Source organism: Rhinolophus sinicus, chromosome X, assembly GCF_036562045.2.
Source record: "Rhinolophus sinicus isolate RSC01 chromosome X, ASM3656204v1, whole genome shotgun sequence".
Taxonomy (NCBI): Eukaryota; Metazoa; Chordata; class Mammalia; order Chiroptera; family Rhinolophidae; genus Rhinolophus; species Rhinolophus sinicus.
Window position 1 is genome coordinate 95,543,806 of NC_133768.1, and position 23,159 is coordinate 95,566,964.

General features: G+C 39.4%; 1 protein-coding gene across 1 annotated transcript in view; it reads right to left on the reverse strand.

The window, feature by feature from the left end:
* Positions 1-1,894: 1,894 nt before the first annotated feature.
* Positions 1,895-23,159, reverse strand: part of GPC4 (glypican 4) — a 130,697-nt gene continuing 109,432 nt past the window's right edge. The window contains exons 4-9 of the mRNA XM_074323433.1: positions 11,576-11,741; positions 6,698-6,828; positions 6,458-6,604; positions 5,465-5,601; positions 4,621-4,796; positions 1,895-4,512 (exon numbers count right to left, since the gene is read on the reverse strand). Coding sequence (XP_074179534.1) covers positions 4,310-4,512; positions 4,621-4,796; positions 5,465-5,601; positions 6,458-6,604; positions 6,698-6,828; positions 11,576-11,741 — 960 coding nt within the window. The 3' untranslated portion in view covers positions 1,895-4,309. The remainder of the gene's footprint in view (positions 4,513-4,620; positions 4,797-5,464; positions 5,602-6,457; positions 6,605-6,697; positions 6,829-11,575; positions 11,742-23,159) is intronic.

Genomic DNA, 23,159 nt, shown 5'->3' on the forward strand with positions numbered 1-23,159 from the left:
TATTTACATATTCTAATGACTACTTTACCACTGGACAGATAATTTTTGCAGTAACCAAGAAGATCTAGTGACACGTTTTCCTAATACTACTGTCATCTTTATCCTGTGTGGCAGTTGATGCTGCTTCAAGGAATTTAGGATTGAGTGCACATTAGAAGTACTTCACTCTAATAGGATGAGTAAATTCCAGAGCACATTTCCTTTGAATCATCCCCCAGCATTAACAGTGGTATCAACGTGCTGTGCTCTAAGAGGACCTTCCCAGTTGCTTTGGCCAATGTCTTCTTCACTGGTAAAAATATGGAAACCAACTACCAAAAATTAACCTTAACATGAACAGAGAGCATCCTGATTGTTCCCTTCAGGGTTATAGCACTCTAATGCCCAACTGCTCCTGGTTCAAATCAATGTTCGTTTTTTGAAAAAATACGTAATCTGGGCCAGAATGCAGTAAAAATCCAAAATGTGGTACCACTGAGAAGCAATGCCTTTAGAATAGGAATTTGTATCTTTAGGGACCACTCCTCTCTATACTTTTTAAGTTAACCTAAAACAATAAGACATTATAGGGCATACTATGCTACATTTCATGCAAAAAAGAGGGAAAATAAAAATGTCTAACTGCATTTGCTTGTACATACTGGGAGTACCAAAAAAACGTGTCCTCATTTTAAATGATGTTATCTATGCTCAAGCAATAGTTCACTGTAATCAGAAGTGTCTGGACACTGATGGTAACCACTTTGAGCACCTCTTGTCATTGCAGAAGTCAAACGTGACTTGTATTCATCTTCTGCTATCAGTATATATTGAGTATTACAATTAACACAGTTTTTTCCTTTCTTAAAATGTGTATACATTTTTTGGCACCCTCTGTGTATAAAGAAACTTTGGAAGAAGATATATGTATATCTCTTCTAATAATAAGTTTACCTAGGGCATGGGGGTATCTGGGCAGATGGGCATGACTGGGAGGAAAACTTTCACTCTGTACCAATATATGTTTTGGTTTTTAAATCCTGGCAATGTATTACCTATTTAAAATCCAAATCAGACAAGTAAATCTATAGCATTGGCCTTACTGATGGACTTGAATTCCTACGTTACCATATGTCATCTTTCAGATAGTTTTCACATATATAAAAATGATTTTTAGAACAAAATAATTAGGAGCTTAAAAGTAGAAACTGAATTTGTAAAGTGTATCACGAATGCAGAGTTATGTTTTTTCCACTAAGTTCTAAGCTGGATGAATTATCTCGGTGCTTTTTTTCTTATTTCTAAAAAGACCGAAAGTTCTATTTGGTAACTTGGCATTTGCCTGAGTGAGAACACATACGCACAAGCCTCCTGTAGTAGATATTATTATTAACATACTACTTTTTAGCTGTGCAAATAGACATATTCTGCCAACAACAGAAGAGAAAGTAGAATTTTGTGCAGCACCATCTATACCTACTTTTATTTTGGTTCTGTAGTCACAAATGATAAATTTTACTTCATGTAAACTGTTAGATTTCTAATACCCAGTAACTAAAGTTTAAAAATGCAAGTCAATTTTTTGCACTTTTTCTTTTATCAAGATAATAGGTGCTAATTACCGATTGTTTTTGAAATAAAATATAAATCTAAGAGTCACAAAACATTTTTCCTTAAGGTAGAGAGTGGGTGAAGTGTTTGAATGAATAATTTAAAAATGACTTTGTAACACACAAACCTTTCACATGCTATTAACTGAGACTTTGAAAAAGTCAGTTCTCCTAACAGAGCTTTTATTCTACCTCATACCGTGAACTCTTAAGGTTTTAAAATATTCAACTTGCCTTTATTCTTTTTTTAGGGGGTGGAGGGAGTCTGCCAGCTGGTTAGAAGCCAAGAGTTATCCAGTCAGACCTGAATGGAAAAATCTAGGATTTGTTTATTTCATAGTTCAAGTTCAAAAGCAAGAGACAATTTAAATAATAAAAGAGTAACAGAAAAAAAAATGCAAGGAAAGAAAACAAATCAGTAAGAGTCCAGAAGAACCTTCAAGAATATTTAATTCGGAAAATGTTATTGGTTTAGAGAACTTGACTGAAAGAAAACAGCTGGGCAGAGTTCAAGGTTTTAAATTAAAAACAATCTAACAAGGTCTATGGGGATAACTCTTTGAGCCACATTTTGCAGACCAGATTCATTTCTACCAAGTAAAAGTAATAGCAGTCTAAGCGAAAAAGGAAATTCCTCACAACTGAGGTAGTTACTAAATATCAGCACATTTTCCAAGTTCTCACAAGGCAGCTTAGCTATTTACAATCCACTTTTCCTCAAACATAAATGGAGTGCCTTTTCAATTTTATGTCTTATATGATTTGTGTGTGTTTTTTTAAAAAAAAACCACTTATACACACCAGCCAGAATATGCCTATTTTATTAACATCATGCTTTAATAAATAACTGGCTACTTCTAATAAAATTAAGCCTCTGTTTACAACAGCCTCCAATATGCCATTTTGACCATTCTGCAGAATTTGGTGTAAAAAGTTGAATGAATTGTAGACCCTGAGCTATCAAGTAATTATGCTTCAATATAAAAATAGAGAATTACTCTTACAACTGAAGATTGAACAATAACACAAACAACCTCTGTGTGGGTTTTAATGTCTGTAGAACTGGATGGGATCTTAATGGCTGTCTAAAGCAGGAAGAGACTTGCAGAATTTTATTTTTTCTGAAGACTTTTGGGATCTCCTTTAAAAGTGATTTGTTACATTCTCATAGTTTTATACGCTGTCATTTGGTAAGGACACAAGGAAAGGGCTTCTAAGGGGCTAAGGCAGTTGTTAGTCTTTGGCCTGGGACAACAGATATGGCCTTTGCCAGGTCACCCACATGGCTAAGGGTCACCACTAAGATGTCATCTTCTCGGCTGTACCTACTCCCACTATTCCCACCAAAACAAAACAAAACAAAACAAAAAACAAAACAAAATAAAGACCCACAGCACATGGAAAAAATCTGAACACCCAGATTTACCCCAAGTGGGTTTCTTGGCTGATGGGATAGCACACTGCTGAGAACCACTGCAAGCCCTTTGCCTTTATGATCAGAGGAGGCTGAGCAAGAAATAGACTCAAATAAGACACCTTAGAATCTTTTATAAAACCGGGATCCCAAAATGAATGCAAATACAAATATTTACACAGACAAAAACTTTGCTCAGAGTGTCAATGATATTCCCTGAGCCCAGGCTGTACCCACCCTGATTCTAGCTAGCCCCAGACAGCTCCCTCTGTATGGCTGGGTTTGAAATCTGGAACATTGTAACAAGAGGGACCAAATGAGATAGTCGATCGCTTATTTCTGCCATCAGGATATCAATTCAAAGAGGGTCAAGTATGGACACAAAGACCAGCACACAGTGGCTAAACAAACAAACAAAACAAACAAATAAAAAATCCCACCCCTAAACTCAGTGTGAACATGTGATAACTGGGACATCCTGAAAGGCCTTCTATCTTTCTAGGGAAAATGTACCAACAATCTTCTAAATGAGTTACACTTTAAGCGGGTTCAAGGAATGGACCTATAGGTGATCTTAGTTTATGGAATTCAACTCAACCAAAGTGAGTGAGTCTGCAGTCTCTTCCAGTCACCAGCTATAAATGAAATGTAACATTCTTGTACTGAAGCTTGAATACACCCTGACAAGTGGCTTAGAAGCCCACTTGTGCCTTCACATTCTGTCCTCACTGAATAACAAAAAAACAAAATCGCCTCCTCTTCTCTCCAGGTAAGGCAACTAAAATGACAGGGATAAATGGAAATTTTACTGATTGTTGGGCTTTTTCTTTTAATAAGATAACGTGATAAATAAAACCTGCTTCTGTACAGCTATTTAATATTTCAGAAATACGTACATGTTACATGCCAAGAAAGGACCCTGGTTTTCTTGTAAGAAACAAGGTGAGATCATCATTGAAGAAAAAGAACCCACAAACACAAACAAAAACGAAACAAAACAACAACAAAAAAAAACAAGAGTGAGAAAATCACAAATGCACAACTAACTACAGTTCTGTACCTACACTGCTAGCCACGTTTAAACATGATCTGGGGAAGCAGAACTGACTTTACATACGAGTCCCCTTTTCCAGCAAAACTGAATGAAAAAACAAGGTCAGCATTTTTTAAACCAGTGGCCACACAGTAAAAACTGTACATTGTTGTCCATTCATTTAAAAAGCAAAGTCACTAGGATGGTGGTGTAAAAGTGATAACCGGTGCCTTTTTACTTTTTGATGAACACTTTTTCCTCTCTGATTGAGAATTATCTCCACTCTCTCTGCATAACCAGGAACAAGATGCAGAAGATAGTGAGGAGGTAGGGCTGTGCCCTAACACGGGCACCAGCACGGCTAGCTTTATCGTTGGCATTCTTCCCAGAGTGGTCAGTTGCATTGTATTCAAGCTCCGAAGGGCAATGCTGGTACTCGCATCCACTTCCACTTCCTTCTCCACTGTTTTCATCACCTATTAAAAAACAACAAAAACAAAACAAAAACAAAGAGACTTCATTCCACTTGTTCTCTTCACAAGACATACAAGAACAGTTTGTACTTTAGAACCACAAGTGCTTACTGATATCAAAGAAGTCCACATCATTCCCATTGTAAGCATTCTTCATTTTACTGGTCATGACCCGAAGAGCCATGATTTGACGAAGGATCAGTATGTCGGGTTTGCTGGTGTCAACCTGGACCTCGGGATTACTGACCTGGTTGGCCAGGCCATTTCCTGTCACTGCAAACAGGTACCTGAAATGAGAATGACCCCACGGAGACAGATGATCAGTAAAACAAAAAGTTACAGAAGATCAAAGATTTTGACCTAGATGTTAGTATTTCCATTGATTACAATTAACTGGAAGTCCTTCCATTTCTTGTGAACTCGAATTTCTCCTTTTCCTGGGTATTTACCTTGTTTCTCCAATTTGACCATGACTTTTTTGAAAGCTACCTATTTTGCAGAGGTTGGCAGGTCAAGCGTAAAGTGCTGATAAAGTGGGTACTTATTTAAGTTACTGAGTGTACAGGGGAGGGATACAGGGCAACATTAAATAAGAGAACGAGACCTTTTAAGAGCTGGTACTTTATGGGGCGAGGCAATTGGGCAAAGAAACACAGGTATTAAGTATTTTTTAAATGATACTACTGAAAACAGCTTTGTCCCTGGTTGGAGCACAAATGCCAGAATATGACTACTACCACAAACGTCTGCCCCAGTACAAGTATTAAGAGCTGGGTGCTTTCCCAATACTTATACTGCAAAGCCCATTACTATGTCTAGAAATTTCCACGTTGTTGCTACCCACTGTGAATTGCTTCATGATGCCTCCCTCGATTGACAACTGAGAAAACCCTCTTTGAAGGTTGCCAGCCATCTAGGAAGGGAGAGATTGCAAATCCATGCAACGGAGGCTAACCTGCTTTTGCCTTTTCCATTCCAGCAGTCATCTTCATTGCCATTTCCTGCAGCCATCCTCTCATCATTGCAAACATTGCTAGGAAGAGAGGACCAGAACTTCTTGGCCTGTTTCAGCTTCTCCTTGACATCAGTAACCTAATTAAGAAAAGAAGAGAGAGACCCCTGTAAAACAACACAAAACCACCTTACAGATATGCCTTTTGATCATTTCTAAAGTATATTCAAAGTGATAAGCAAGTCACTTTCGACTTGAGTCACTACAAAAAAATGAAAATCAAATTTATTCTTGTAAGTATAAAATCCACTCAAATGAATTAATAGTTGAAATGTTCTGAATGAATTGCTGGGTCCATTGTCCACTCTACCTCCCCATTATAACTACCATCCGAGGCCCACCAGGTTCCATGCCCTGCAGATACAATGAGACACAGTCTCTTCTTGCAAGCCTTTTATATTCAGGATCAAGCGTATTATATATCGTCCACTCTGAAACTTGCCTATCACTGCACTCCCTCCCCTCCTCTCTGTTCCCCCCTACTACTATGTTTGCAACATGTTACTGTGTATAAAGCAGTTTGCTTCCATTTTCTTGTCCTTCTCCCATCCCACCATTTACTAAACATCACCTTAGTTAGTATGCTGGAATGTCTGCATTTTCCGCTCTGTTGGGGCTTATTGAGAACAAGGGTCTGTCTTATTCCTGAGCCACCCTATAACCAGCAGTGATGGGCTCACAGTAGATGTTTAGTAAATACATGGTAAAACAACAGGGAGTTTTTGAGATAAGACTTATCGCGTCACATTTCCTAAACTACGTATGAACTTTCTGAGCTAGAAAATGAGAGGCAGATTTACTGACGCTCACATGCAATTTGCTTGAAAAGTTTCACCCAAAAGACCCACGCTTGTAAGTCTTCCCTAAAATTGCATTTTCAGCAAATGTTTTCAGTTCTTTGTCATTAAACACGGCCATTTCTGCCCAAGTGCTCACCAGTCGGTCCAAACTAGTGCCAGCTGCTGTGGTCGGGCGTTCCTCAGGGTGATATGGTCTGAAGCGAGCACTGAAAGCACTTTCAGAGATGGAACGGGAAATTCGTCCAGCTGGGAGAGGTTTGGGGGGTCCACATCCCTGGAAAACCTGCATTGGAGCAAGTGTGATCATATTAGGGAAGTCACATCATGAGCTGGAGGGGGCCCCTGGAGCTCGTTTCCAGTATCCTGCCTTCATTACCTTCTGAGACACTTGCACACTATTCTCCTGCATGTTCATTATAGCATCAGAAATCTTCACATCGATAGGATCCATGACTGACTCGATGTTGAAAGGGCCCTCCAGCCTCTCCGCCACCATCAGCATAGCATCTGACATGAAGTTTGGGGAAGAATAACACAGCATAGAAAGTAAATCATTAGTTCAGCCTTGGGTAATCGGCCTGATTATTTTACTGTCTTTGTTTCCTGTGGGGGTGGGGGAGAGGCACTCATCATAATGAATTCATGTTTTCATACCTATTTCTATTACACCCAACTCCATTAAGTATTGCTAGCTCTCTAAAGTGTAAAGTGGCCAGATGAATGATTCATTCCACAGCAAGGAAACCCAATCAGGAATCTTCTATTATACTGATTATTCATTCCTTCGTGTGTCAAAGGCTGTCACTGTAAGGCTCTAAGCTAGCTCCCAGCTGACAAACTAAGGCTGGAGGCTGAATAACATGCCAGTTCTCCCAGAATTCCCAGGATCTTTTCATTTCAGGTTCCATTTACAAGAGTCAAATACACATCTGTTAAAATCCTGGCATACCAATTCTTTATTATTATTTTTTAATGAAACCCTTGCACATGGTTGAGTGTGCAGTTAGAAAATGCAAATAAAAGTATTTCTAGGAATTCTAATGACGTCAAATAATGAAATTTTGAACAATGCAATTTCTGGAGTAAGAAAAACTTCATGTTTCAAATATAAGGGCCTCAATTTATTTTAAAGCAAAAGATGTATCTCTTTGTATTTGAGTGAAAAGACAACACAGGACACACAAACCATGTACTCACAGTGTGCCTTCACTAATTATTCTGCAAGTCACTTTTATATGCTGGAAGAGTCTCGAATTTTTTTAGTACACATTGAATCTCTTAAACAAAATACGCTATACTTGTTTTCTTGCCATGTATGTTTGTTGGGATTATGAGATTTTGTATTTTGGTCTGATACTCACTGGATAAAATTAGAAATGTAATCATGTTCTCTCCCCTTTACACTCTAGTGCTTAAAGCACGGCAGGAAAAGGAGAGTTAGGCTCACATTATCCACAGGATTCGGGCAGTCTAAGGACAGCTGCTAGAAAGAAGGACTACAGTTTCCAGAAGATTGTGTGTCCTTCTCAGAGAACACTGCAGGCCACAGCTGAACTTCTACCTAAGCTTTCTAGTGAAAAGAAGTTTCAGCATCAGCATATCAATGAAACCAAATTTGGTCATCAACCTTTCACCTTCAACCTAGAACAAATGCAACACAGCATTTTAAAGCACAGGGTCATTTCTCTAAACTGCAATTCCGATGTCACAAACCACAAATAGATTTCCGTGAAATGCAATTTTTTTTAAAGTAATAACAAATGAAGTTTCAGATTGCATTGTGGTAAGCGCCAATAAAATGACGCTTCCAACCTCTAAGTAAAGGCTGCCAGCATGAATATACCATTGTACTAGAGGAGAGAAAAAATGCTTTTGATGTGCTAGCAAAAGGAGACTTTTGTAAACAAGTGGAGCACAACTTAAATGTGTTCATCACTGTCAAAGCAGCAGGGCTGCCACGTACAGAAAGCACATTCCTTCATAGCTGAGAAGTTGGCCCTTGCTCCAAATAAAAATATTATGAATAGACAGATAATAAACATCCAAAATGCAGATTTTAAGCAAGAGAAAACAGCACATTTTGTAACTACTTATTCCCCTAGTGGCAAGGAAAGGCCAGATCACTAATGTGTTTGTGAAAGACTGAAAGGAAACATAAACCCCAATTCTTCTGGCTGTTTGGCGTCTTTGTAAACTCTGAGCCGGCTGGCCATACACAAGGGCCTGGGAATGGAGAGCGAAGCCGGGCCTTTGTTGGGGCCGGTGCCATGGCGTTGCGTGTTGCGTGGCTGAAGAATGCGAACGAGGGTGCACTCTGCCTATGGCCTGCAGCCCAGAAGCCAAAGCTGCCCCTAACCTCTGGGGGAAGAAGTCATGATTGGCTATCAACTGGGCTCTTCCTTGAAGCAGCCAGCCCTCATTAGATGCGCCAAGCGAAATCCAAAGATCGTTGGTTTGGAGTTTAGGTTTTCTTCTGGTTGATCTAGGCCACGGGGCTCTTGTTTATGGGTTATTTGACTGACTGCCTCCTGCCGGGAACTGGCTGGTGTCCCCACCAGCAATCTAAATACCCCAATACTAAATTCCCACTGGCAGCAACCTGTGATATTAGTATGATTGGCTAGGAGTCAAACATTAACACTACTACAGCATGTGATAGAGAACAAGGGTCTCCTAGCTAAGCATCATTTATGGCTCTCCAGAAACTGCCTTTTCTGGTGGTGGGAGTATTGGGGCAGTATTTGGTTTAGTTTTCAAACTGAGGGTTTCATATCACCACCCTCTTCCAGAACCAACTCCAGGGTGTTTCAAATATTTGGATCTACCTTGATAAAGGCCAACAATACCTTAATAGATGCAATTAAAGAGAGGAAAAGGGAGGGCATGGCAGCCAGAAGGCAGGTTTGGAAAACTCATTCTTGGTCTCTTAGAAGGTCTGGTCCAACTGCAGGATTTCAGTGCCGAGGATACCAGCATTGAGTTGTTCCCCCCTCCCAAACAACAAAGCACCCCCTTCTCACTAGGGAGAGTGATTCCTTTTGCATGGTGCCACCAATAATCAGAAACCCACATCTACAGCCTCATGACCTGACTGGAAGAACAAAAGTTAGTTTCCCGATTTAACTCAAAGATATGATTTAAAGAAGGGTGTGTGTGTGTGTGGGGGGGAGCCCTTGATCATTCATTAACTGCAATCACTTAAAGGAGAAAGAAAAATTCCTTGCAAAGAAAAAAAAAATAACTTATAGCAGAGGCATGTAAATTGGGACTGAATTCTGCAACCACAGAGCAAATTAATTAAACCCTTGTGAAAATTCATGAAAAAGCACTGGAGATTAACAATGTCTATTATTCTTGGCCTTTTCTATCAGCTTATTAAAAATAAAGAATAAAATATCCATTAAAAATGAAGTTTAGATACAATTATACACCTCATCCCTCCAAAAAGTGTAATTTAAAATAACTGACAAAAATTGATTTAGAAATCCTATCAATTTCTGCTTGGGTTTAATTTTGTTTCTTGAAAGATAACAAATATAATTTTTAAAACACCCCAGAACAGTAACTTAAGTCCTCCTTGTTGTAGAGCTCCTGGTTGGAAACATTTATTAAGCAAGCCAGAGTATGGTTTTGCTTTTTGATATGGCCCTGCAAACTCTTGGAAAAATATGTAGAAGAATTTGCATTTTGATACAGGATATGAGTTACCGTTTTGTCCAGAACATTAGAATAATAGAATAGTGCAAGGGACATGCCACTGCATCTTATTCCTGATGTGTCTGTAGAACAGTTAGCAAAACTAGATCAGTCACCATACATTTTTTTTTGTACTGTGTGGCAAATTCTACTCCTCTGTCCAGGGAATTAGTACGTTAGAGGCTATAGGGAAAAGTGAAAAGGGCTAACCAACTTAAAAAAATAATTTAGCAAAAGTGAACTGCAGACTTGACATGTGGGTGTTGGGGTGACAGTGGGATTAAAAAAAGAGAAAGAAAAACATCAACTTTAGATCTGCAAATGCCATGGGCTTTTATTTCCATGGGAAATATTTTAAAGCAACAATCTCTCCCATAGCTTCATTCTGGGCATGATGTGTCATTTGTGCGTATGTGTCTTTGCTGGTCTTACCCCTTCTCTTTCATGGGATTCTGCTTTTCTGTGTGTAGAAGATTTTTTCAGGTCTTCTAGCTTTGAGCTATTTAGGCTACAATTGTGTTGAAGTGCTTAATATTCACATCTTTTATTTTTCCTGTGTCAGTGTTCTCAAGAATCTGTTGGAGCCAATTTATTGATGCACTTTCAAAAAGAGTTAATATGGTAATTAGCTCTCATGCAGACTAAAAAGCATTCCCCACCGCCAATCACCCCCCTGCAAAAAAAAAAAAAAAAAAAAAAGCCAGCAAATTGCATACATGTTCCCATGATGTGAACAAATAAGTGAAAAATAGGTGCTCATAAAGACACACAAATTCCGCAATTATGCAAATGTTACTGGGGGGTGGGAAAAAAATCTGAGTTTGTTTTTGTGAGCTATTAGTACGTGTGCCTGGCTCCACTAGCACTCAGCATTAGGAGCTTCAAGATTGATGTTTCAGGACTAACATATGCATTAAGTAGGCATCAAGGGAGTTGATGACTGGACATTTAAATGATCCTGAATTTGTCCTTTCCCAAAATCATCATTAACCCTCTGAGAAACTGGCCATTTCACTTACACTGTTGAGTTCCAGTAATGATTTTGTAGGTTTTAAGTATATGCGAGAATACTCACCAGAGTGGTCTGTTATTGTCAAATCCTCTGTAGAAACAGAATCCCTAAATTTCCACAATCAGATTTCATCTGAGCCAAATATCCAATGAGTATCTGGCCAGTTTGCAGATTTGGGTGCAGCGTCACAGATACAACATATAACATTTTAAAAGCCACTTCAGCAGTGTAGTGATAACTATAGACTAGCATTTACATGGATACATAACCTATGATGCATAACTAAAACTGGCCATTGGGGGAAAATGTCAGAAAGTCACTTTCTTGTTATTAAAACTTGGTATTCACTGTGTCTAATGTTTTCAGAAATGTCACCATTAGTGCAAGGGAACATTTACTTGTAGCATGGTATGAACTCTGAGTATAGTTCAAACTCTGGCAAACATTAAATAATGAACAAAATTTCATAGCTAACAATTACAATATTCCTTATAGCCAGAAGCTGAGCTATTTTCAGCAACACACATACATTAATCGCTTGCTCACCTATGAAATTGTTCCACTCAAAATCAAGATCTCCTTGGTTGGCCAAACAGCCTCTCATGATGTTCGAGCAGTAGTTGTAACATGGCTTCACAGTCACTAGACCCTGGCAGTGGGAGCAGTAGATCATCTTCAGCAAGGCGTGGGTACACTGGGCTGTAGGATTTACCTAATTTGGGAAAAGAAAGAGACAATGGTAGGGCAAAGATAGACACAGAAATTGCAAGTCTATCAAGCTGACCTTGAAGGCTTGGCCATGAATTTAACTTAAGAATGATCTGTGATGGATCACGTTTAGCAGGACCGGCCTGTTTCCTGAAGAGGTGAAGGAGAGCATGATTAGATAAAAGAAAGGTGTGTGTTGGGAAGGAGGTGGGGGGCATAGGGATGAATATTGCATTACCTGAAGTAACCGAACTCCATGTACCTCCCACTCATCCACCCTGTCTCTTTCTCACATACTCACTCTCACTCATGTTAAATGGCTCTATTATTTCAAAGTCCTTTTACAAATTTCTTTCCAGATCAGCCATGAGACACAGTAGTAGAGGCTACCTTTACCTGCCCACCATGCATGGCCTGTTATGGCCACTACCATCACTGTGTTTGCCTTGTCAGACTGGAACACAAGCAGGTTTCTTTTCAAACATACACACTACAAGACTGCATGTGGTTTATACACCACATATCAGTGAAATCACATGGTTCTCTGCCTTTTCTGTCTGACTTATTTCGCTTAGCATTATACTCTCAAGATCCATCCATGTTGTCACAAATGTTCCTATATCATCTTTTCTTACTGCCGAATAGTATTCCATTGTGTATATATACCATAACTTCTTTATCCATTCATCTATCGAAGGGCACTTTGGTTGTTCCCATGTCTTGGCCACCGTAAATAAAGCTGCAATGAACACTGTAGCACACTTGTCTTTATAGATAAATGTTTTCAGATTTTTTGGGTAGATACCCAGGAGAGGGATTGCTGGGTCATATGGTAATTCTATTCGTAATTTTTTGAGGAACTTCCACACTGCCTTCCATAACAGCTGCACCAGTCTGCATTACCACCAACCGTGTATGAGGGTTCCTTTCACACAATATGATTTATAGATGATTGTGGGGACAGAGCCAGGAGTGCACTTTCCAGGCTCTCGGCCTCATGTGGAAAGGTGCTGGCTCAGGTAGTAAATGGCCATCAACTGTGACTGGATGGCCATCAGCTGTGGCTAGTTGGCCGTCAGCTATAACCAGTGAGCCATTGGCCACGAATATAACTGCCACGGCTATGCTAACAGAAAAAATGAGGGCTAGCAAGAAGATGGTGGTAAGCGGCAGAGTGTGGATTGCGGATTGCAGAGACGCGGCCTGCAGTTAGCAAGTGAGGTTGGTTGGCAGAGAGAAGTGGACGGCAGGTTGCAGATAGTGTGGCTCCTACTTCCTGTGTCTCCAACCCAGCCGCCAGCAAGAACATAGTGGTATGACTCCCCTATCTATGGCTCCATGGGTGTTCCTTTTTGGTCTCACCATGTCCTGCGTTCTTATGTGGGGAGTGGGACTAGAGGCCCTGCAGGCTGCCTCACACGACAAATGGCGCAGCGAGCAGGGTCTCCCGCACAGCGGTGATGTAATACAGAATTGTACACCTGAAATCTATGTAACTTTACTAACAATTATCACCCCAATAAACTTTAATTTAAAAAAATAAAAAGGGCCGGCCCAGTGGCTCAGGCGGTTGGAGCTCCGTGCTCCTAACTCCGAAGGCTGCCAGTTCCATTCCAACATGGACCAGTACGCTCTCAATCACAAGGTTGTCGGACTCGACTCCCGCAAGGGATGGTGGGCTGCGTCCCCTGAAACTAAGATTGAACATGGCACCTTGAGCTGAGCTGCCGCTGAGCTCCCGGATGACTCAGTTGGTTGGAGTGCGTCCTCTCAACCAGAAGGTTGCCAGTTCGATTCCTCGAGTCCCGCAAGGGATGGTGGGCAGCGCCCCCTGCAACTAAAATTGAACACGGCACCTTGAGCTGAGCTGCCGCAGAGCTCCCGGATGGCTCAGTTGGTTGGAGCGTGTCCTCTCATCCACAAGGTTGCCGGTTCGACTCCCACAAGGGATGGTGGGCTGCGCCCCCTGCAACTAACAACGGCAACTGGACCTGGAGCTGAGCTGCGCCCTCCACAACTAAGACTGAAAGAACAACAACTTGACTTCGAAAAAGTCTTGGAAATACACACTGTTCCCCAATAAAGTCCTGTTACCCTTCCCCAATTAAAAAAAAAATCTGAAAATAAAACCCTCGTTTCCACACCATCCAATGCTGACTCAAAAAAATGAGAGAGAAAGACTGCATGTGAAACTTAACCCCCCAATCAGGGTTTAGATGGGTACCTAGTATGTACTCCATTCCATGTCTATAGCTGTGTAAAAGGCAACATTAATGTATTCTACAGGAAAGCATATGAATACATGTAAACTTGGGGTTACTAGAAGGCCTTCCAAGGCGTGGGACTAGTACAGCATGGAGTCCTCAGGGAACACTTGATGGAAGAGATGGGACTTCATCTAAATTCTGAAGAAGGAGTTGGATTTAAGTTGTCAAATTGAGGGAGAACATCCAGTTAGGAAGAATAAAAAGAACAAAAGCTATAAGAGAATGTACCAAGCAAATTGTGGCATCTTAGAATGGGGTTGGAGAATTGTGGGAAGGTTGGATGCATACCGTGTTTCCCTGAATATAAGACCTAGCCGGACCATCTGCTCCAGCGCATCTTCTGGAGCAAAAATTAATATAAGACCTGGACCGGGTCTTACATTAATTTTTGCTCCAAAAGACACATTAGAGCTGATGGTCCGGCTAGGTCTTATTTTAGGGAAAACACGGTAGGAAGGAGCATGTGCATGGCCAGAATTTAAAGGGGCTTCAACACCAGGCAGAAACTGAAGACACCACACAGCAGGACACTTGGGGGCTACTACAAGTTCATGAGGAAAGGAAGCCGCAAGGGTGAAAGAAGTACTAAAACCAGATTTGGGTTGGCCATCCTCTGCAGAGAAATGAGCCTTAGATTCATCTTCCTACTTCCATAAGGTGAAACTGTCTTGGGCATAGAAGAGCTGATCCCATCCTGTCACTCTTTTCCATCAATGCTTAGAAAGGATCATGGCTAGGTATCACATGTTGGCAGCTAACCCAAAGTTGCAGTCTTCTCATTTTCTCTGCCCCACCCTCCTCTTCTGGAGTCAGTATCAGAGGATTAGTGCATTCCTCTCTATCAGTACCAACCAGTTCCGCAAACATGGTTTTGAAAGCAGATACCACCACAGGGAACAGATGCGAGGATACAGGGTAGTCCAGCAGTGCACTTCACCTACTCTGGATGTGACTTTGGATACACTTATCAACAGTACCCTGAGGAACAGGGGATTAGTACTCTCAGGAGAAAAACTTAACCCTGTTAGGCTACTATGTGCCGCATAACATATACACCCTCTTATCACAAACAGAACTATAGCCTAAAAGAGGGGAGATAAAATATCCAACAAGTTGGTAATTACATATACTAAAGTCAACATTCCCCACAAAGTATTACGACTTTTTCATAGTTTTAACCAGTCCCATGTTTTCCTAAGCACTAAATTAGTCCTTTTGACTATGTATTAATGTACACTAAAATCTTGACTAACCAATACCCTGGAGGAATGGCCATTCTAGGTAGCTAGGTTTTCTGGATAGCTAAACGTTCATTCTTTAAAACAAGTTAGGATTCTGATACTTTTCCACCCCCTCATTTTACAGATGAGCAAAAAGGCCTGGAGAGAGGAGGTGCCTGGAGAATCACAGGATCACAGAAGTCTTCGAGTTGCAAGGGGTCTTAGAGATCACTGATTACAGCTCTCACATTTAAGAGAGAAGAAGGCCAAAGCCAAAGAGATGAATCAATTTGCTGACAGTCACCCTGATACATTTGATTCTAGTACTGCACCTTATCAAACATTTGTGATGAAAAGATTTCCCAGATATATCATGTGTCCCTGCCTTCTTAAACAGAATATATTAAACTCTAATAGTAGCCAGCAGTTGTTTTCTTTGTTATTTTGTTAGGTTCCACATTGGTGAGACAGCTAAATGGCTGGATTTTAGAGAGGTAAAGGGTAATTATGTAAATACCTATGAAAAATCATAGAATAGCACGTGGCATTTGTTGAATATTATACTTAAGAGGAAACAACGCCCTAGTAAGAAGAAACATAGAAAGCTAAAGAGTGTGAACAAATAGTTATTGAGTATGCCAAGGATTATTCTGAAATATATGTGATTAGGTAACAAGGCAAGTAGGAAATTTCTATGTTAGAAGATGAAATCTGTTCTACAAAAAACACAAAGAAATTCCAAAATGTTATAGGTCTTTAGAAAATAAGCAAAAGTTTAAAACTTAATAGTTATATTCGAGAAACATTTTTTTCAAGTAAGTCCTTTCCCATTCTTTTTTTGTTTAACTCTAGGAAACGGTCCACTGTATTCTTAGTTCAGTTGTAAGTTTAAATCACTTATGCAGTAGACCTTATAGTACCCTCTCCTAACATAGGCTTTAAAAACAGAGACCAAGCTAAATGACGCAGTAGGATTTTATTAAAAGAAGATTATGAAGCTGGGTTTGGTGGAGTTTTTCCATTTCATTCTTTGGCTAAGTACTGGCTCATGCTCTGCACATGGCTTGTTGGGTAACTACTAAAAATGATCACAAGGAACTCAGCTCTAACAGGCTATGGAAACACTAAATAATACCAGAACCGAGGAGAGAGATGGGGAAGATATAAGGAAACTGGGACAAGAAAGGACATATGAAATACCAAAGTTGGAGAAAATCTGTCTTTCGTCTCACAAGCACTCATCAGACCACCATGCAATGTTTTACATGAAGGGAATTCAGAACCTGAGAAATAAACCCCTTGTGTGGGATGAGGCCCTAGTACAGAGAGAAGAGTTTTCAAAGGGTCTTCTGCAATGCTCATCTCCCCAGAGAAAGTGCCAATAATGTGCCACTCCTCAGGCCTTGGTTCCCCACTCTCGCTGACCCGCCCAAGCTCAGGATGGTGAACCCAGTGTCCCAAGGACCAGCTCTACCTTCTCACTGTGGACTACCCTAGTGGATAAACCAAATGGCTGCCTCTCTTTTGAAGGGGCTTCTTGGTAAGAAGCAATGTAGGTTGGTAAAAGAGCCGAAGGGGTACCATTGCCACAGGGAAGAAAAAGCCAAACAGTATATGGCACTTCAATTTAAATTCTCTAGTGGAGCTTCTGGTAAAAGTCCAGGATCTCCTTGTCCAGTGACGGCTCCTGCTGTCATGTCATGATATACCAGGCCCTGGTGAGTGTCCCTTCACAAGCTCTCAGTGGTCTCTCCACCATACCAGGGGCAAACTTTTCACCCATAAGCAAATATAATAGTGGACTAAGTCATACCTTGTTCTGGGAATTTATCAATTTTTAATAGAAATCCAAGTTCATCCACATTCCACTTCCTTGTAATACTCAAAATCAATTACTTCTCATGAGTCCCCAAATAACTTATTTATGGAAGTAGTTTCACTCCAAAAGACCAAGACCAAGTGGTAGATCATGCCACATGGGGATTGACAAAAGGGGTAACCACATTCCAAGGCCTTCCTTTAACCCTCAGTTATATATTGATTCTCTATGGCATGTAATGCCACTGAAAATGATCAATCTGATTGTTCCTCTGGGTTATAGCTCTTGACTAACATTTGATATATTTTCCTTTTGTTTAGAAGGGTCTGTTAAGCCCAGATGTCAGTGACTTCATGAATCCTTGGGGCTGGGGTATGAGTCAGGTGAGATTACGACTGCTTTTATAAAAGTCATGTTTTTCAGACTTCTCGCGGAGATTAGTTTCTCAAAATCATTACTGACAGAGAACAGGGAAAGGAAAACTTTACACTCCTCCCTTCCCCCTTTGAACCAGTAACACAAAGAACGAATTAATAGTCTTAGAGAGAAAATGCTTATTTAATTTCTATGGTTTCATGATTATGAAAGTCTTGATGTCAAGATTAAAAGAAAAATGTTCTGTTCTTTGTCAGAATAACTTGTGTACTGATAACTTTTATTGGGTTTTCTTGATTTATATGATATACAAGTGCTTATACTTACTATGTGCCAGGTTCTAAGGGCTTTACATGTATTAACTCATTTAGGTTTCAAAATAATCATACAAAATGAGTATTATAATTTCATTTCATAGATGGAGAAGCAGAAGTCCAAAGAGACTAAGGGACTCACACAAGATCTTCCAATAAATGGCCAAGATTTGAACCCTGGCAGTTTGGTTCTATAGCAGGTACACTGGACTCCCTTGATGGTTATCTGAATGGCTTCTTTTCAGTAATAGATTGTACGAAACTTGAGGGCAGGCAGCATGGAGTTGGTCCTTCTCCAAAGCTCCCAAACCTCGTACAGGGTATCTATACACAGTGAACACTCAGCTATGGGGCTGGGATGTTTTCCTAAGATGCTTGCAGTTTTCAAATTTGTTGACCAAATGAATCAGTTTTTATGTTGGCGGGTAAGTTAGGATGCAATTGTTCTATGTGGAACAATATTGACTAGATATCTGGATGGGATTACATATTGTTTAATAAACAATAATGACTTACTCAGCCAATGCTATATCCTTAGAATGGTTCAATATGATACCGGGATGAGAAAAATGCATGCCTATATATCACTCATGAGCCCAATGGCGTGCATGTGTGCACACACACATACACACACACACACATACACACAAAATTCAAACGTTCAAGTAAACACTGCTGGACATGGAGAGAGGCGATTTCACTTGAGCAAAACAAAACAGAAAACAACACATTTGAAAGAGTTTCAGCTAAATGTAGTAGAGATTATCAATTTCTACTAGAAAGTGGGGCATTATTTATAGAAGAAAAAGGTTTTGAGGCTCTGTATATAAGAATGAGGTGGTTTGATTTGTTTACTTTTGGGGGAGGCTATGATAGAAAGGGATCAACTGGACTCTACTTCTATATTAGCAAATCAAAATCAATCTGAGTTATTGACCCATGATGACAATACATTAATAATCAATTTTCAAGCCTTATAAAATCTTTCAAGACTTACCCAGGTCTTTCTAAATATTAAGGTAAGTCTAGGAGGTGCCTTAGAATTTAGATTTTAGGAGCCAGTTTATGTTTCTTGGTAAAAGTAGAAGAATCCTCATTTCCTTTTTAACTTGTTAAGACTCTTTAAAATACTCATTCCTGCCTTTCTCAGGATATACATTTAACATGACATCTGCACACCATTTCTGCTATTAAAAAAAACAAAAAAAAACAAACCCTTTGCGGAAAAGTCCCTTTGTCTGCAAAGACTCTTCTAATATAGACTGAGACTTTCTACGAAATAACCTGCATTTTCCAAACACCACATTAAAAACTACTGCAAGCAGCCTGAAAAAAAAGAAAACACTGGAGCAGTGCTCCTCACGCAGCCTGTGTTTCATTTCAGTAATTCAGAACGAGCCTCAAGCCACATTAACAGAGATGGCAGTCAACATGCTGCACTGAAGTTAAAAACACATTTCCTTTAGTTTATTCTAGTTCCTAACATACATTCGCAGCAACGTGTTTTTTTTCTTGCACAGCCAATAGTACCAAACAAACAGAAAAGGTTTAGATTTTATCTGTTGCTTGGTCACATAAGCTCCCAATAAAAATAACAGGGAATAGTTCCCAGAATTATGGTAAAAGAGGTAGGGAACCCAAATACGTGCTGAGATGGGATGAGTTTATTCAACAACTCCCTAACTAGTTTTGAAGTCAATGCACACACAAAGAAAGGAGGATGAGATACTCTTCACTATTTCCCCAATAATAGAACATTAAAGACATTAACAAAATATATGGAATAAGCTAGGATTCATTCCAGAATATTTGTAGATACATTGTAGATACAACTGAAACTGCATAAATGCTTGAAAGTATCTCTTGTTTTGTTTTAAATTATTGGACTCAATTATAACCTAGAAGTCAAAGCATCATTGTATTAACCACCACCCACTTGTAGAAGACTCTTATGTTTGTTTTGAGAATATACAATCTCAATTTATTCAGTCCTTGATATTTCCCACACTCCTACCATCACCATAGCTAGAATCCCACTTCCCTCTTGCAATTCCAGTTCTTAGGTTTTGACTGAAAACAAGTATTAAGGTTAAATAAATGTCTACACTGTTTCTTAAAAGATTTTTATATTGAACATTTATAAACTTTGTATTTATAATGGTTCCAGAAAGCGGCAAAATAATTTGTGTAGTACTCTTGTAGGTGTTGGGGCATTGTGAGTAAACAGAAATGAAGGGGGAGCAATGGAAATTTTTTCCAAGGCAGGACAGTAATCCAGACATCACAATGGTAAGGCACTGATTTCTAATTATAGTCCCTATAGTTTGAGGTGGGGGTGTAGACATAGTCCCATTATGTTAGTGTTAATTGAAACCATGAGAATACAACTCTCTTTGGCATAGGAGCTATTAATTTTCATGGTGCATGTAACCACTTGTGCATTTTTGAAAGACCACAACAGACTTCACCCTTCCAGGCAAAACTGCTGCTACAAGCAGGTAAATAAGAAATGTACCATGAACCATGACAAGTAAAGATGGAATAAGTAATACAAAGATTTGTAGCACCAGGGTATTCTTGAATCATCTGTTACTAATTAAAGGGACTTTTCTGTAGTTTGAATTGTAAAGCTCAATGGAGTAAGCCGAAATCACTCGATGTTTTGGGCCCAGAAAAACTTTAAAAAGGTAAGTATACTTCAACTAAGAAGTGACTTTCTCTTTAAGCAAATTAAGCTTGCTGGTACTAACGGCCTTTAAAAAACTTAGTGATAATCAAGTCATTGCTCAACGTATAACCACAACCCTTTTGTTGCAAAAGTAAACTGGAAAAACAGGGGATCCACTCATGAAGTGGAAACATCTCTGAGTTAAGTATCCAATAACTAGTCCCAAGACTACGATGCTTTTCATATTTGAAATTAAAGACCTCTTTGTAGATGAAGCAGGTGAGGTGGCTCTCTTTAATTAGGAAATACATTCTCCACTCTCAAAGGTCTTTTTCAGGCCCAAGGTAATTAATTCTGGACACCAAAAGAAGGAACGTTTATTTCTTAGGTTTCTCTAGTTTCACCTGCAAACTACATACACTTGGGACAGCAGCTGACAGGAGTGGAAACACATATGAAAAAACATTGCTTGGGTACCCAAACTGGGAGAAAAGCTTACTTATTGTATTAATCAAATGTAGATTTTTCAATGTGTTCAATTTGAAATGTTTTTGAAAGCCAGATCATTTATCATCTTCCCCATACCACTGTACCTTAAGTTAAAATCTGTTTCACTGGCAGTCATACCCCCAAAATTAATGTAAGGAGTATTTCTCAAATGTGCAAGTATTCCTTGCATACTTCTTCTAAACAGAAACATCACATAAATGATAGATTTTTGTGTTTTAGCACCTTTAAAAACGGATGTGATAATTCCATATCTTATTATGTAATTTTCATAACTTAACTTAGTTGAAGAGTTTGATTTCAAGTCAGTCCTTAAGTCTAGAAGAAACTCAGTAGTGAAGCAAAACATTTTTAAGTTTCCAGTTACAATACTTAAAGCAGTCATAAAACTGTTTTCAACTAAACAATTGGCACGTAATGTTTTCTCAAGGTAAATTAAGCTCTGCAGCTTGTATCCATTGTATTCTCGTATAACTATGCAAATATCTCTTACGCAGATATGAAAACACAATGAATATAGAGATCAATTCTAAAAAAATTTTTAGGGCTACATTTAGAAAATAACTTTCTCAAACAACTTGGCAATATTAAGGTACACAGGAAAATCTCTTTCTTGCTTTAAAAAAAATCATACCTAAAGGAACATCAGAAATTGTGACAATTTCATTTTGGGTCCCATACTCTTGATTGCATAGGGAAGGATGTTTGAATTGTAAACACAAAAGTTAATCTTACTGATTTCCCACAGTTAATTTTGAAAACCATGTGAAGAAGAACACAACACAGGGAAGTCACAACTGCTTCCTTCTGCCTAATCTTTGGAAGTGGGGTGATGTGGCTAATGGCCTCTACCCCGTGATCTTTTAACCTGTAGTGAATTGTCTCTAAACCACTTCCTTGCTTTACCCCCCACCCTCTACCCCAAATTGTAGTTTCTGGACTCTCAGTTACCTAAGGGGGGTTTCCAAACTTGCAAAGTAAGGTTAGCAACAAGACAAGGTTGAGCCAGCTGCCTGGTCCTTCCTAAGAATCAACTCAAATGAAGGTAGATGGTTAATGTAAATAAAGCACTTTTCAAACATCTGCAAGGGGCTTTCTCCTTGCCTTTCCCCTAGGCACTTGTGTGCGTACACATACACGCACACACAGACAAGCAAACCACACAACAGCGCCTTTCTGCCTACTCAGCTTAGGACGAATGCGAGGAATTGTTGAAGGAGGGCAAATGTGTTCGATGAAGTACACTGTAAATTACCTTCATCTAGATTAACTGTGACTTGTTTAGGGACCCTGACATCAGCATGCCCAAGATTAATAATGCTTTTGCTGAGGTTGGCAGAAGTTCAGGAACCAGATTATTCCTTCAATTATAACCATCATCTCCCCACTTGATCCCACCCACCCTCCCTCATATGCCCAACAATGCTTTGCAATTAACGATGAAAATATCAAGAGGAAAAAGAGAGAACAAAAACATGCTGGAAAAAGTTGTTTTCTGACAGTTTCTGGCCTAGAGATGAGAGAACAAACAAAACTATAATAATGAATGCAACTAATCAACAAATCCTTATTATCACCCAATTCTAATATGAAATATCCCATAAGCACCTATTTTTTTATAACACACAATTCTTTAAAATCTCTACCCTTCACTCTGATAAATCTAAGTTTCCCCTCTAACTAGGGTGACCATGCATTATAGTCTGCCCAGGAGAGTACTGGTTGCTTATTAAAACTTAGTGGCACGTGTTGTCTGGCTATTGTTAATAAGCATCTCCTGATTTAGACAATAAGGGTTCCAGTTTGGATAATACATTATATGGTCACCTTAACTCTAAAAGAACTCTGTGGTTAGTCAATCAGGTTAATATTTTAATGTTTGTATTGCTGCCCAGCTTTTCTTTTGACCACTCTTCTAGTCCTCAAAATATCCAAATGACTTAACTAGAAGCTGATGTAGTTGCATTTCCACACTTTTCAGAAATGGACTAATGTGGCTTTCCCTTTGAGGGCCTAAAGGTAATAGGACTTGTAAAGATAACTTTGCCCCAGTATATTCTATTTCTTCACTGATATTGAGCCATGGAAAAAAAGGTAGATGTGGAAAGTCCTTCAAGAAGTTTTCAAATTTCATCTTTGGGAGAGGGGGTGGAGTGTGGGGAGAGACAGTAAGAGCCAGAAAACTTTTCCCCCTTGAAATCTCTCAAAACCCTATTGCATAAAACTGAGGAAAGCAAAGCTTCTCTAGTGGA